Source organism: Megalops cyprinoides, chromosome 4 (assembly GCF_013368585.1).
Source record: "Megalops cyprinoides isolate fMegCyp1 chromosome 4, fMegCyp1.pri, whole genome shotgun sequence".
Classification (NCBI taxonomy): domain Eukaryota; kingdom Metazoa; phylum Chordata; class Actinopteri; order Elopiformes; family Megalopidae; genus Megalops; species Megalops cyprinoides.
In genome coordinates this window covers 23,375,913-23,393,099 of record NC_050586.1, presented here as the reverse complement: position 1 = coordinate 23,393,099, position 17,187 = coordinate 23,375,913, and the positions used below count along the sequence as shown (strand labels likewise).

General features: G+C 41.8%; 1 protein-coding gene across 1 annotated transcript in view; it reads right to left on the bottom strand.

Annotated features, from left to right (window-relative positions):
- zgc:63587 (uncharacterized protein LOC393431 homolog) overlaps window positions 1–17,187 on the bottom strand; it is a 34,372-nt gene that overhangs the window by 16,494 nt on the left and 691 nt on the right. Inside the window, exons 2-7 of the mRNA XM_036526122.1 lie at window positions 14,456–14,507; window positions 13,201–13,300; window positions 12,802–12,888; window positions 12,203–12,326; window positions 8,950–9,084; window positions 6,255–6,372 (exon numbers count right to left, since the gene is read on the bottom strand). Of these exons, the coding sequence (XP_036382015.1) occupies window positions 6,255–6,372; window positions 8,950–9,084; window positions 12,203–12,326; window positions 12,802–12,888; window positions 13,201–13,300; window positions 14,456–14,482 (591 nt within the window). The 5' untranslated portion in view covers window positions 14,483–14,507. The remainder of the gene's footprint in view (window positions 1–6,254; window positions 6,373–8,949; window positions 9,085–12,202; window positions 12,327–12,801; window positions 12,889–13,200; window positions 13,301–14,455; window positions 14,508–17,187) is intronic.

Genomic DNA, 17,187 nt, shown 5'->3' with positions numbered 1-17,187 from the left:
AATACAGACACTGGTGAATGTGTCCCAAATTAAATGCTTAAATGCTCGCTTGCCAAGTGCGGAACTGGTGATTTCAGTCAAACATCACAGAAGGCACGTACTCACACCACGGGTAGAGTGAACGAGGGTGCTAATTATTTTGGATTGGGACACAGCCAAGGTAGGTTTGGAATGTAAATGGGTGGGGAAAAAAGACTTTGCTTTGTTTTAATACGGCACACATCCCAAGAATTTTGTTAGAGGAATTACATAGATATGCACAAGGATTTTTTTTTCTTTGTGCTCCCCCTCCCCCCATTTTTCACCCTCACTTTGGAATTGGAAATTGTATATTAAGCTCAGCCCTCTACACATACCGAAACGCAATGAATGCAACCATCCAATATACAGGTAGCCACACGCAGCCAGCGTCTATTTTTTGAATTATATGTCCCCACAGTGAACCAACACAGAAAATTATTGTGGTGACACTGCCAGGGATCTGAAGAGGGTAACCTGAAAATTTAATTAATCAAAAAAACAAACATATTTTCTATATTTGCTCCTACTTTGACATTTTTGTAATACTTATTGTCAAAGGTATTACATTAAAAAAAAACTGTTTTGTCAGGGTCTTTTTGGGAACATGCAATGATGGAACTGGACACTATTTAATGTATTACTCCACAGTTTGAAAATAATCAAATTATGGAGTATTGCATTAAAGGTCAGACAGTCAAGGAAGTAATCCTTTATGACTCTTGCCTTCCCTTTAAAGAGGACAGTAACAGAAAGAGGAGATGACCTATTTCAGCTGTCCTGAGAGAAGGCAGCAGAGCTTGAAAGAAAGTCTTATGCCAATTACTTTTGCTTTTGTAGGTATGGTGGTCTGCTGTCTCAACATATGTTTACTTTGTGAGTGTAAATGGGCCAAATGAAGGTTAACTAGCTTATCAGGACAGTATGTGGAGCTGTATTGGTCATCACCCAGGTGGATGCTACAAGCTGGTGGTCTTCACTTTTTCAGCGCCACTTTTACAGTAAAACAATCTGACATCTTTGACTGGTGTTATATAATCCATTATTATCAGCAGGTTTGGCCTTAGAAATATTGGTACTGATATCAGAACCAAAAAATCTGGTATCTGTCAGGCTCCACAACCGAACACTACACTCGTGGAACTCCATAAATGTAAACAAATAAACCAAGGAAAACAGAGGATGAGGAGCCACACGGTCCAGCGACTGCCTGCTCTGTGGTCCAGCCCTGTAGCGCATTCACACGGCAGAATCCATCAGAGCTGACAAAGCCTCAGGGAATAAACAGGCCTGAAACAATGACGGGAAAGCCCCTGACAAGAAGCGGCCAGAGTGAAATATTGCAGCCACAGGGCCAGGCCACCTTCCTGTGGCAGCTCCAAGCAGTTCAGTGGGGGGTGTGTGGGGGGGGCGGAGGCCGAACAATCATATGGCCCCACCGCGGGAACAGTGGTGCTCTCCGGCTCTCTGGCGACTCCGGCCCGCCACTGCCTCTGTCCAGAGTCACTTCCCACGAGAAACACATGGTGGCCATTGTTACTTTCTGAGCAGCAGATTGCAGCTAAAGTATCTGCAGCACCTTTTTAAAAGACCCCTGGGCCTTTTAAAAACTTGTAGGAAAATATAACCCAGGTAGCTTTTTTTTTTATTTTTTACAATTCTTGGCTTTTTCACCATATCAAAACTCACTTTCAAGCTCCAATGAGACGCGCATTTTAGATGACAATTATTGGGTAAATTGCAGAGAGAACCCTAGCTAACCTTTAATTCTAAAGATACAATCTGTATGTACAAACATACCAACAGGTTTGCAAGGGAAATCTGCTCACAAAAACTCTCATTGTTTTACAGCTGTACCATGAAAAAAAAAAATCTCAGGGCCTCTATAAAACTAGTTTTATGTCAAGGTAAATTCCCCACACAAGGGCAATCAACATGATCAATCAACATGACTCTGATCAAAAAGTATTACATCTCAGCATTTGGTTCAGGCAGGACAGATGGGATATGTACAGCTTGACACACAACACGTATCCATCTAACAGACTGAAATGTAGTTTGCTCCCCTTAGCAGTAACCCGGTCCAACTTTTTATCAGATTTGGGTCCAAAAGAGGGCAAGGGGTGAGGGGGTAGGGCTATTGAAATGATTTTTCCTGTGAACAGAGTTATGAGCTGAAGGTCACAATGACTTCAGTTTGGTTAGCTGGCATTCCAGGAAAACGAGTGGTTTGTACAATGAGGCATTAAGCACACAGTGCGCTGATGGCCGTGCCTCCTCTGTGGAGTTGCCCGACGCATTGCAGGAAATGTATATTGTTCTGTACAAGCTGTTTCCCCACTAATAATGAACAATGAGGTGGTAGTTCTGAGGGAAGGGGTGCACTTTCTCATCATCTTCTAGTGTGAGATCAACACTGTGAAATGGTGAGAAAGTGGTCTGTACAAATAAATACATCTGTGAAAGCTTGAACACAATATGACCATTTATCATTTGATGGAGGAGCCAGAGGTTGAGGGTTTTGTCATTCATGGCTCTGCCGTGGCATCATTAGGAACTATCAGGAATAATTAACTGTTTAAAGGGGCAGTGCAATTCTGTAGTAATGTTATCAAGGATATATTAGGATATATTAGGATAATTACAAAATGCAGCTGGAAGAAAAAAAAGTTAGTGCTCTAGCTTCAGGGGGTTTAAGCTTATGTGTAATCTATACTTATCTATGTTATTGATACAATGCAGGGGCTTCAGGATGTCAACAACACACAGATGTTGTGTTCAGCACATTCAGGCAATCAAAATTTAAAATGTCAATGGGCAGGATGTCATGAATGCCAAGCTAAGGGACTAGTGTAAAGTTATGTCTTTTACATTCCAGTACAACAGTGTTTTTTTTTTTTTTTACTTTCACTGAACATCAAATTCATAATCTATGAGTATAAAAACTTTATTAAGGCTTTTTTAAGGCTGATGGCAAAGCACCAAGAAGTTCAGTTGAATCTGGTCCTGAAAAAACCTACTGGGTCTCAAAAGCAGAATTGTCTATCGTCCCTCTAAACAAAGCAATTTACAGCTGTGCACATCCCATGAACAGCTGTCCTTCAATAATTACAATCCAATCACAAAGGAACAGTCATTCGTTGTGTTAAAACTGCATAATAATCACTATTACCTATTATGTAGCCTTCATGCTGAGTTTTGCCTTGAAAACTGTTAAAAAGGTGGAACTCGGTACGATAAATCTGCTGCCCAACATGACCAAGAGGCTTCTGTCTCAACAGCTCTCTAAAGATACAATCAATATTTAGGGGTTAGTCAACATAACACCACCATGTGATAGCTGGATAACGATTCCCTGCCAGAGAGGCCACAACGGAAATGTACATTAGCTAGATTGTAAGTGGTGCAATTAAGACCTTCTTGTTTAATTTAATGGGGGTGGGGGTGGAAGTGATCTGGTTGCTGCCAGCAGGAAGAGCATGGGAATTATCCTGCCATTTGCGTGCAGGCCAAAGTGAATTTGCGACGTTTAGGGCAATAAGTGGCAAGGGAAATGGACTGTAATGGCATCATCAGGTTATCTTTTGCCCTGCATTCCATTGTCCCATCGTCACTGACCCAAAGCAGCTAGCAAGAAGAGCAAAGACCCCCTCCGAACTAGGAGGCCACACAGAAGAATCACCAGCGACTTTGAACCACATGAAGGAAAGTACTAGATTTCCATGCCCTCTTACATTGTGCTCACTGACTCACAGAAAGGGAAATAATCTTGTGATTCCACCAAAATTGCTTAAGTAATGCGTCAGCTGCTGTTCTTTGTGAAAGTTTCTCTTCAAAAGCAAAAGTTTGAGTCATGACTCCAGGGAATCAGTTGCCTCCCAGTTCTGGCCAAATCTGTAATTCAGCTCTGGGGGGGGTGGGGGGTCAGTGCTGTTTTGGCAAATCCAGCAATGTGAATAAATGACCTCCATGGTAGACCTTCCTCCTCATGCTCACAATTCAGAGAAGTGGACATATTCACAGCCAGCATCTACAGGTCCAGTGAGAGAGGATAATTAAAATGACACCAGCTGGAGGTGAATCACACCATTGTGGCAGAGACAGACACCTCCACCCCCTTAGTGAAACTCAAAGAGGAAAAGGGGGTTCAACAGCTCAGCTCCTGACTCTCACTAGGAGACCAGGGTGGGGGTGAGGTCTTTGGCCTCTGTTGCTTCATCCTTATTGCTACCAGGAAAGGGGGTGAAGAACTGGGTCAGAAAAACCTCAAAGGGAAGCAATGCTGGCTATTGCAACAAGACGACCGGTCTTGGCCTTGAACTGTAAGATGTCTTTCTCATAAATTGCTCGCCAAGGTTCTGCTATCACTACAATCAGACATAAAACAACGAGAATAAAAAGCAGGAGGAAAAACAATAACACCCTCCTGCAAGGGAACAATCATTTGAAGACGGAGGCGGGGGGGATGATATCACAGTGGCAGGAAATCCTATTTACACAATTTCATTCTCTCCTGCCCTACATGATTTATTTGCTTAACATGCTTCTGAGGAGAGAATGGGGGGTGGGGGGGTGCTACCTCGTGTTCTGTCCCATATCTTTGAAAGATGAAAGGTAATGGACTGGAGCCCAACCATACAAGCCGAAAGTTTTGTTATGTCAGGCAGGACAGTTCTGGAGGCTGCCCCACCCTGGGCTGCGGGTCGTCTGGCCAGGACCGCTGGAAGCGTGCTGAGGAACAGACACCTGGTCGAGGCTCAGGACGCAGGAGGGGGGTGTCCCAAGGAAGCATCTGGCCAGAATCCCGCGTGGAGATGTGTGCTATTTGCGAGCCTGGAAGCACTGCTATTGTCCCGCCGGAAATCGGGTTGCATCATTATATCGTGTCGCGCGCGCCCGCACGCGCACGCACGGATGTCCGATTTGCATGCTTGCCTCGGAGCCAACGTGCCAGCGCGGCCATCAGGCTAAGATTTTGTTGTTGCTCTGACGTGCCTTCTAATGGCATTCCCATATGTTTGGAGCATTGCATTTTTTCTTGTTTTGGTTGGTTGTTGTTGTTGTTGTGCATGTGCAGCCCCAGAGAGCTCTTATCAACTCCTGACACACCCGGAGAGTCACCTGTGACCCTGTCGTCAGGTAACAAGCCCTCAATAATCAAAACTGAAAGGGTCTAGTGGCACAATGCAGAAACCTTTTGTGTGTGTCCAGGCCAACCTATTACCTAAGCATTCCGTGCAGCTAATTGGCTGAATTTTCCCTTCCTGTCCCAACCCCCCCCCGCCACTTGATCTCTCAGACCAGCATGGTAAGAAAAAAAGAACAGAGTTTTCATTCCACCTGCCTGGTGAAGTAAGAGTACTGTAACTAATGACCGTGACTAAGATTTTTTTCCCCTTTTTACAAGTCTTTTTAGAACTACATATCAGGCTTGCCCCACCATGACAAGCTCTGTAGTCACTTAAGAACACTGAAGCATTGCATGTAGTCAGTGGCCATTTTTTTAAAGGTCCCACAGTGCACTATAGTGAAGCAAGCACTGACTGGACCATGGGCGTAGTTCCACCATCATCATAGACGCCTGATGAGTCACAGGGTACGTGAAAGAGCCAAGGAAACTCTACCAACCCTACCCTGAAGGAATAAAACCATATTTGTCCTGCTGCTGTGGGCTTCCATTCATTGTCAGCTGATGACATGCCTGCCATCAAACCTGGGCCATAGGGCTCAGTCTGCACAAGTATCTTGCTAACCAAGCCACTTAGCAACCCTCAACCTAGTCTATGTGCGGTATAAGCCGAGCCATACTAACTGTGCTACTCTGCCATACAAGTCACCACAAAGTCCTGAAATTACAGACCCAAACATTATCCTTCTGGAGTAAAATTCATCATACTGGCTGAACCGTTAACTAGTTTGGAAATACGTGGATATTTCATTACCTATATCTACAATATCTGGAGTCAATGCAGCTGGCAATCTTAGGCCTTCTGTCTTCCCTGCCTCAGCGCCCAACTGCTCCAAACAATTCAATGAGGCACTGCCAAAACTGGATTAATTCAACCACTGCTCCAAGTACAAGAGGAAGTGATTGAACCTAACAAACCATCAACTTAAAGGAGACTTAAGGAGGAGGAAGTATGACGGAAATTAAACTTGAGTTGACTTTGAAGGGAGGATGAGGAGGACTAAATTAAAGGGAGGGGAGAGGGGGCTGGCATCCGATACCCACTCACCCTTCTTTTGAGGCGGTCCCGTTCCTTCAGCGTCAGGGTGTCCGCCTTGGCAATGACAGGAACAATGTTGACTTTGCTGTGGATGGCTTTCATAAACTCCACATCCAGGGGCTTTAGCCTGTGAGGATATATGCACAAATATATCACCACTATTAAACTCAACATAACACTGCTACCAAAACACACAATATGCCACTGATATCCCAGTCCCACCACTGCTATACAAAAACAAAATACCGTAACCTAGTGTTGGGTGATATACTGTGGATTTATCGTTTATCGGCATGGAATTTCTACCATCCAGAATGTTGCATATCACATTATGAAGACTTGCTCTCCCTCAGGCAGTATCAGTACATTGGACAACAGAATGCCCAAGTCCCAAAATGGCTACAGTTCAAATGAAAGCTTCTTTCAGTCTGACCATGTACTCATCACTACCTGAATTAAACAATTTTTTATGTTCACAATCATGAATTTAGATTCTGGAGGTCTTTCAGTGTTCTCTGTAATGCTCAAACCAACAATGATCGGCAACATGACTTCCTATCCATCAGTTAATATCATTACCCAGCTAGACAGCTAGACCCATCCCATCTGAGCTTCCATGACATTACCCTAAATAGTGTTACCTCTATTAGTTAGCAAGAGACACTATCACGAATAGCATGAATAGAAAACCCTGACATAAACAATAAATATAAGCTAATGCCCAAATTTCAGGTGCATTTTCAAAGTATCACTGCATGTTGTCAGTGCACACCTCTATCTTGATAATGGGAGATTGGAGGTAGGAACTATGGAAAGGGTTTCCCAAATCGTTACAAGTTACTGCATGTACTACATACTAGGGGTGAATTGAAAATTTCTTCTCTCTCTGCAATATAACCACAATTCCATTGTCACTTGACAAAGATTTATGCTTTTTTTGGATCTTTAGCATCCAAATTCAAGTGACCATCATCACCAGATTGTGTTTGTATGAAGTAGAATAAATATTATAGGAACAAATTCAGAGTAGTTTCCCCCTGTAGTGGCAGCTCATTCGTCGGTTTTATGCATGTTACTTGTATGCAAAAATATGGAGAATAAAGAATAAAGTGAACATGTTTACACTGAGATTCCCGCTCTCAGTGAAGGAAAAGTTGAAAAGTTTTATTTGTATTTTTTCAATACGTTGGTTAATACATTTTATTTGTATTTGGTTAATTTTACCCAAATCCCAACAAAGATTTAAATATCATTATTTATAAAATTTATTTATTATTAACATTCAGATAGGGATGCCTAATGTGCTCAACAATGGTTTTCTCATAGTGAATATATGCATATCTGATAGGATAAAGGAAACAAATGGTACACCAGAATGTTCCTTTATATCATTTGCTATATCCAGATAATGATATTCAATACAAATATCATGACATGAACTATTGTGCATATCACCCAGCCCTGCTGTAAACATACTGTTCCAAGCACTGCTATACAAACATAAAGTACTATCAACATTCCCGTCCGAGCACTGCTACACAAACACAATGGTCCATTCATATCCCGTTTCCAGCACTGCTGTACAAACACAGTGAATCATGGATCAGGTACGAATTTTAAGGCTGAAACTGACGTGAACCTTAAATAATAAGGTTTAAAACATACATAAATGGTCCTTCCTGATTATTCAAACCAGTCTCCAGGCAAAAACGAAGTAATGCTATGCATATCCGTGACCCTAGAATTTGTTGTAATGATTACAACAACAATGTAAGAACTAGTTGACACTTATTTTTTAGAGAAAAATAACATTGAAACACTGACAAATTTAGAATGCAAACTTAGCTAATTATGCAACCTTTTTGAAAATACAGTTAATAGCTAGTTAATAGTTTAGTTAATATGTTAATTAAATTTCACATTGTCATCTGGGAGATGGGAGGTATGGACAAAAAAAAAAAAAAAGAAAAACAAGGGCAGGATGCCAGTGGACAACAAAAAGCAGGCACAGCATGTGAGAGTACTGTTTTATAACCATCACAAAGACCTTTATGTGTATAAAGGAGACAGAAAAATGTAGAGCAGGCAAAATCTGCCTGCCTTGTCAACACTTCTCAAAACCTCTAGAAACACTATACCCAGTTAAAAAAAATAATCACAATAAAATTTAACACTTATCCTACCAGCTAACTACCTTGTAAGAGGAGTAGCATGAACAACCCGAGACAAATAATACAGAAGACGAGGCATCCATGACAGAATGCAAGCATGATATCGTCATAAAAATTATTGGCTAACATGAAAAAATCTTAAGCTTTAAGCTCACAAACTACACCAATAACAATCCATTTTAGCATCTGCTTTCCATTAAAAAATGGCATGCACCACAGAGGCATGATATGTATTTGATATTTAACCAGTCACAATTTCATGCAGACAAACAGCCTAAAACAATACCTCACGCGAAACGAGTGTTAGGCACAGACTATCCAACCAATCTCTAGCATTGGCACCTCTACCACACACTGCTGTAAGTAGTAATGCTACACAAATCATCATACTATTATCAACACGGAGAGAAGCCAATGACAGACTAAGAAACACAGTATGTGTCTATGTCTGTGGCCAATGAGCTGATAATTTCTGGATGACACTACGCATGAGTAATCGAATTGTGTGTCAATTTGCACCATAAAGCTCTTACCCGTGTCCAAATGGCGAGATGAAATAGAAGCAACAATGCACACGATTGTCCACAATGTGTCTCCGGTTCAGGCCACTCTCGTCATGCAGGTAGCGCTCAAACTGGTTGTCAATGTACTGGATGATGGTCTTGAAGCTGTGAACAAAAAATGGAGACTCGGAGCACAAAATACATGTATGCACCAAAGCAAAACAAGTCATTTTCTATGACTTGCTGTCCTCAATAGTGTAGTGGTTAGAGTTCATTCTACAATCTGAATGTTTCAGGGCCAGTCCTTGATGTCCCACCATTGACTTGAAATTAGCAGTCTTTTGAATGGATATGTGGGAAATGCCCCTGTAATGCACAAACATTCTGTTTTGGGGAGGGTGGGGGTGGGGGGTGTATATTTTACCATTAATAACTGCTTGAAGAGATCCCCAAAAGTTGCATCTCTGGCCATACTCAAATATTCTGCATCTATACAGTAATCCTAAAATACCATTTTGGGAATAGAGGGAATGAGGATCTGCAGTACTTAATATGTAGCATACTGAACTTAATTACTGATATCTTTAGCAATATGGCTTACCTGAAGGTACCCTGTAGGTAATTTGCACTTATTTACCATAAAAATAAGGCATGTCTCACTGTGTTTTGCCCTGGTACAGCAGCCATAGCTATGGAACTGCTAGATCAGATGAAGCCACTGACAGTAATGGTCAAATGTATGGAACCAGGCAACTGTACTGAAAAGAAACAGTTTGCTTTGTTTTAATTACCAGTTCTAAATCTTGAATTTAGAACTGTTTACTGTATCTCTTACATACCAATTAAAGCAGAATTTGTGAAGCACATCAGAAACAACCTACTAACCATAATTCCCTATCTGTAACAGTAGCTGTATCTCACACAGATCTCTCACAGAGGTAAGGACGGAAGATGTTTAAACCCAGGGTGGGGTGCAATCTCTCCATCTGCACTGATGACTTCCTCCTGGCCAATCTGCCAGTTTTGGTGGTTGTGGTCAGTAGAAATGCCATGGATTCTTTTTACTGCAAACACAAACAGCCCACTTGCCTAATTTCAGCAGTTCCAGGCCCAACCTATGTCTTTTAAGACAATACACAAGATCTGCAAGTTTTATGAGGTGTATTTTCAGGTAAAACCAATTGCAGAAATGAGCACAGGTTGTATGTGAGAGGGAGACAGGGACTACCCTGATGGTCACGGTTTGGGGAAGCATGCTGTTGGCTTGCTGGGCCTGAGCCAGAGAAATAAACACAGGCATTTCAAGACAATCAACAGGAAGCAAGAGCTGGAAGACAATGCCCTGCCTGCAGCCTCCAGTGGCCACAGGGGCAGGGGGAGGGAAGTTCTTGCTACTGCCAGCTCCCATTCCAGGACCCCAGAGCAGAGTACAGTACACTGTGGTACAGCTCTTCTGCAGCCAGTGAAGACCCACATAGAAGGATGCCTAAATGAGCTTTCCATTAACAACACTAGACTACAAAACCTGACACTGGCATACTTTAGGCCTCACTCAGATAAGCTGTGCAGGTGCATGGAAGATGGCTTCCAGCAGATACACATGCATTTCTACTGATCAGCTGTATATGTTCCAGTTCAATGAAACCAGATATAGTGATTAGCAATTCAACTGATGGAATTTTAACAATGACTCAGATGCTGCCGTCCCAGAATATCTTCACCTGCACATTTTGGTACTGTCTACACCTGCCTAAACTGTATTTGTTTGTCAAGAAATAGGCAAGACAGCTCATCATATGTGAGCATTTATGAGCTTGCTTATGATATTATCATTTATTAAATGAAGAAATCCTGATGCTTGTGCTTGATATTCCCGTTTTGGAGAGAGCAAAACAAAAAAGACTGCAGCTGAATAATGTTTGGTCCCTGTCTGTAGCACTGCATTCTGGACTGGACTGAACTTTTTATGATATGTGAACAAGACATTGCTACCTAGAAGTAAGTATTGTTAAAGAATTTGGATCAGAGATACAGAATAAATACACCTACTTCCACATGAACCTAGGGCCAAGCTACTATCATATATGTGGCTGGACAACATACTATCCACCCAGGTCAATTAGCTGTGGAAACTCCAATGTGCTGCAAGTACAACTGGCCTAAACCTAGGGAAGGATGACCAACTACATAAGGATGATTTTAGACTCCCCAATCCTTTTATCTATGTGTGATGCGCTTCCCTCTCACAATGGCCACAAAAGGTCCCCTTCAGCTGCAGCTGTGACCATTCTCTGAGGCAAAGCCCCTAATCCACACACACCAAACTGTCCATCACCTCATTTTCACCTCTGTCTTTACAGACCATGAAATCAGAATAGTTGTTTCCTTTCCTTGCTATTTGCATGAATGGCCCTAGTTCAGGGGAATTGAGTAGGTCTTTTTCTCACACATTGCTCGTTCCTGTACCCAGGTGAAAACAGTGCTCTCAATCTTGTGTCTTACAAAAGAAAGAATGCAGCAGGAGTGTACGCTCAATAAAATCTGCAGCATGAAAAGACAAATGTGTGCGAGTGATTTCCCAAAGGAGATTGGGCTCTTGGCTGCTGTCAGAGGGCCAAAAACCCATGTTGGATTAATGAAGTTCTATTAATCTTACATGCAGGCACACATAATTCCAGTAAATCCCCAACATGCAGGGGGTGTCTCTGCATCTGACTGTCTGGCCAGCAGGGGCCAGTTGGTAAAGGAGGCTCTACACCTTATTCCCAGGCGCCATGGCTTAAAGCCGGCTGTGAAAAGAAACGAAGGTGGTGAACATTTTTAACGGGCCGCTGGCCAAGACTCAGCAATTCTGACATTCTGGGTGGATTTGGGGGGTTGGGGGTCATGAGCAGCGTCAGCAGAATATGGATGGGGTGTGCTGGTGAGAGAGAAAATGAAGTGGCAGGGAAGAACGAAATCAGGACGCGAGCTAGTTATTCAGACACTGTAGAGAGCACACTACAGAAGCAGAAATGTTGCATCAGTCTACACATTTCACTCTGGGTACTAGCATTTGCTAAGAGGTACACAAATACTGTACACACAACAAACACATACACACACACGTGCAAATATATTTCCCTGAGTTTTGCACTCAGGTGCTAGCTTATTTTCCAAATTGCAGGTTTAGGGTTAGGTTTAGACTTAAACCAGGTAAATATGTGGCATGGTTACTTGACAGTGTTTTTACTGGATCACCATACTCGGTGCCCAGGAAAAGCACGTGGGTACAAAGGCTCACCAGTCCTGGCTGTTAATGGCATCCCCATAGCCTGGTGTGTCCACCACCGTGAGGCGCAGCTTAACCCCTCGCTCTTCGATCTCCACAGTGGATGCCTCAATCTGGACCGTCCGCTCAATCTTCTCTGAGGTCCACCACGACAGCAAAAGCCAAGTCAGGGAAACATCTCACAATACTAAACTGCTTTCAGGTGTCAGTGCCCTTTAAATTTAGTGTGGTTAGAACACTGCAAAACTGGCTGTGTAGTGCACTCGTAAGCTAGTACAAATACATCAGAAGTTAAAAATACTTGGTTTCACATAAAGTATTAAAAAATACTCAAGTATTGTCATGCTTATGGGGCTCTGAATACGTTATTTATTAATATAGTTTTCCTTGCAAATAGTTTCCTTTTCAAAGAGTGGGAAAAATATTTTTAAAAACAATTCTTGTGGCTTTGTCAGAATAATACTACTACGTTTTTGGTGTAGTTGCACAAGGATATCAGAGCGTTGTGAAAACACTACCTTTCACTGCATACTAAAAAGTGAACATGCTTTTGGTACTCCATCAAAACTGGTGCTCTGTAATGCAAAACTGAAGAGGCTCCCTTCTCTTACCCGCAGCTATAGGGATGTACCTTTCAGGGTACAGATCAGTCAGGAACAGGCTGTTGATGAGGGTGGACTTGCCCAAACCAGACTCCCCTGCAGAGGCACAGATATGGACTCAACTTGGAATTTTAAGAGGACTCCTTTCCAATATCCAATATCCAATATGATGAGGGTATCTATACAGAATGATCCCTACTCCTATAGCTTTCTTGATATATAGTAAAGTTTCTACTGTAACAGTGATTTCTTAAAAGACAACTTTCTATTCTGACAGTTGAAACCAAAAAATTTGTAAAATATAAACTGTGGACAACTCAATATAACAAAGCTCTTAAGAATTCTTCTTCCTCAATAGAATACTGGGGTGGCAATGGAGTGTACTGAAACATTCATTTGAAGACTTACCAACAACCATCAGTGTAAACTCAAAGCCTTTCTTCACAGACTTCCTGTGCACCTGGTTGGGCAAGTTGGCAAAGCCCACATATCCTGCTGCCTCTGGAAACTGGCACGAACATGGCGGTACGTGACAGGTGGAAAGAGTATGTCTTCTGTCAGGAGCATGTTTGTTGGACCTTATGCTTTAAAAAAAGCTTAAACGCTTAAAGCTTAAATATCCATTCGTAAAATATGACCCATTGCACCACTGCTATATGTAAGACATGAATATAAAGCAGGGCTTTCCTTCCAAAACGCAAATTGCACTATATTCAAAGACTAAAACTGATGCAAAGTGGCAAAAGTTAACACTATGGCTAAAGTGAATATATATAATGTGCATTCAGCAGCCACAGTGTGTCGCTATCATAGCAGCTAGCAAATGGATAAACCTACCTCCACTGATCACATTCACAACCAACACACACTAAAGTAGGAATCTACAAAGCTATGTATTTATTTTCCAAAGCAATATATCAAGCTAATCTTAGATTCCACCACAAGAATCAGTGTTATACAAATCCAAGAATGCATTTTCCCCTCCTTCCCTTCACTTTGCATACTGGGGACTGGAGGTGTCCAGTGCAATGTTGAGGATCATGGTGAAAAATGAGACCAAGGTATGTACACCTCTTTGCTAAATAAGATATCACCAAAAATACTGTGAGATGACAATACAACGATTATGACATCTTCATAAACATTACAGTACTTTTTACCAGGGTTTTTTCTTTTCAAAACATTTACGATTTTTATATGTTGGCAAAGTTATTTACACACAGGCTCTACTGAATTGCTGAGATCAGTAGTGTATTAAAAAAATTTTCTCCAGTTCTTGAAGGTGCTTAATAAAGTGCATTTTATAATTTTTGGAAGTTCTCCTTTGTGAAAAAGGGGTAATCACATCCAACTTATATTTGAGCCAATACGGTACTTTACAAACTGAACTCCACGCCAAAAAAATGACCCCATCTTGCTTTGTCATTCTTTTTTACTTCCCTTTCCATTGTTCTGCCCTGTTTCAAAACATAAACTTAGTTTTTCACACCATGTACAATGCTAAAACTAATAAGTCAAAGTGAAAAACTCATAAAATTCAACAATGCAAACAGTGGAAAAACAAGGAGTTCATAAAGGAAGTACTCCTTAAGTGGCTGTCTTTGGGTGTGTACAGACTGAGGGCCGATGCCAAGTGTGCCGTCACAGCATGGTTCTTACTCACCTTCCCTTTCTCTCCTGACTGAGACATCTCCGCTGCTTCCAGGAGCCCAGATCTGTCAAAGACACAAAAGCCATTTTGGCACGACCTTTTCCCGTCATACTCAATTCACAGCACTCCTTGGAGAGCAGTAAGACTAGGCCGCTGAAGTTGCAAAGCAGATGGAGGGACACTTCAACTACCACTTGGGCTCAGAAGTGGGCTGGCAGGCATATTTATGGTGTTTCTCTGCATTCACAGACTGCCTTCTGTTCTGAGGAGGCAAATCAATGATGCAGGCAAGGGGGGCAGCCAACACTGTAGGCTGCTGCAGCATAACCCTGCTTCTGTTTCACGCTGGGGGCACTGGACATGACCTCCTCAGGCCATTTCACAATAAGCAGAAAGGGTCAAAAACATGAATGCTGCCAGTGAATTCGCTCCAAAGGACCATTTCATCGACCCTTTCGGAGAACAATGGAGTTTATCAGCGCAGTTCCTGAATCTTTTCCTATGTATCCCACTCCAGCAGGTTAAGTGAGAGAGCACGCGCCCCCGTCGCGCAATCAGTGGTTGACAACAATCACCCACCAAGCCAATACCATGGTGACTGACATAACGCAAGCAAAACAACTGGTTTGGCACAGGCCAGAGTGGAAGAGCAGGCCATGCTGTCGTTCTATCACCTCATCTGAACAGATGCATCTAGACTTTAAACTGGCCTCAACCACCTGGATGTCATTACCTATGCTCCTCAGAAAACAGTATACAAAATAACACTCATCACTCCATATGTCCACTTCTGCCTCTAAAATGGGAGTGTGAGTGGACATTGTTAGTTGGAGGAAAATGCCTAGGTGTGTTACAGAAACACTGCCACCCTAAAGCAAAACAGTTCCTTCTGCCTAATTGGGTGTTATCTTACACAAACAAAAATCCAAATAAAGCCATTTTGGTTTAAAACATTGCTTTCACAGACAAGAAACCAATTTTTGTTGGATGGTGGCAGTGGGAAACTGTGAACTTGGGATGATTTATTACAGCATTCTGTCATCACTCAAGTTAATTCGACAAAATATGATGAAGTGAATGTTTGCACATTTGGCCACAGATTTTGGTCAGTCACCCATGCAAGCTGACCTGCAGCCAGTAAAATGCTAACCAACACAGCGATAGCCCAACTGACACTGCTGCTTCATTGGTAAAGTAAAATGCTACCTGACTCACTTTGAAGATAGACTACGTACTTCAATAAGCAGTCATTACATACTATATTTACTGCATAAATTCTTGATAACCTTGCAACTAATTTACACATCTCTCCTAAATCACCTCTGAACAAGTCTCTGATTGATGTCCACTCTCTGAAATGAAAAGGCACTGTCTAACAACCTGGTGAAGTCGAACACTAGTTTGAATTCACTGGCACCTGAGGAAGAAAGTTTGACACACTGAACCAGGGAGACCAGAGTCAACATTTTGATGCCTGAAACTCTTCAAAACAATGTGTATTATAGCATGAATGCAGACCAATCAATCCTGAGTTCGTTTTTTATACAGAATTACCCTGAATAACAGGAATACTTTTACAATAAAGCATCTACTTGCCCCTGTGCACTCATTCCCAACTATACTACTATTATAGTATACTATACTATACTACTATTGTTCCTTATTAACAGGAATTCTCACATTACATCCATCTTGAAAAATAAAACAGGTATCGCCCACACCAGTCATCTTCCCAAGTCAGCCAGCTGAAGAAAAAATTCTGTGTAAGCCTACACATCAAAAAGTGGACTCTTGGCATAGCTCAAGGACTGCCTGACATGAAATACTAATTCATGTTTTGTTTTTCCTTTTATGCACTATAAAGAGGGGGGAGGGGAAATGACACTCCTTGATTTGTGGTGACAGATACCTCCCTTCACACATTTGTCCAGTCCATGCTGATAAGACTCAGGAAATAAACCAGTTCAAGGCGAGTTTAACGGGGCTGATCTGGAAAGCAAGATGTCATCGCCTTTATACAGTTTTCTTTCTGTACTTTACCGAATCCAATTAATTTACAGTAAACCACTTCTTATCCATGTTGCATACGTTTTAACATGTCACTTGCCTTTTAGCACATTATACTGATTGGCTGAATAGTGTGTATAATAACAAAGTAATAAAACATGCCAGAACACACAATACTAAATATGAGCCATTGTGCGGTGGAACTTGTGGAGGCCGAATATGCTTCCCCTCTGATGTCAGCCTCCTCAAAAAGGAGTTCTGCACCAGTGATTTCGAAGATAGTCTGTAACAATTATGACAATTAGCGAAGATACGAAGCAAGGCAATTTACTTCCCTCTCCAAATGCAACACATAGAGCCAATTACGCTTCATGAAATTACCCGAGATGCTATGATAATTTTTCCAAACGGTTTATTTAAAAGCTCACTGTAATATTTTTTTACAGTGCCAGTTATGGAGGGGGAGGAGTAAAACATTGGTCTTGATCCAAAGAACTTTCTAATGCTAGGTGCACTTCTCTGGTACCTAACAAAAATTCAATAGTGGCTCTTTGCCATGTCTCTTCAAATGCAACTAACGACACATTGTATTGTTTCCTTGAAATGTGCTGGAACGGTCACACTAATCAATAAATAATACGCCACATAATTGCAGCGAAATTGCAAAAGATGTTGAAATAATAGAGCAATAGGGTTGTCAGTTAATTAACTATGTGAAAATGTATCTCTTTTCCTTA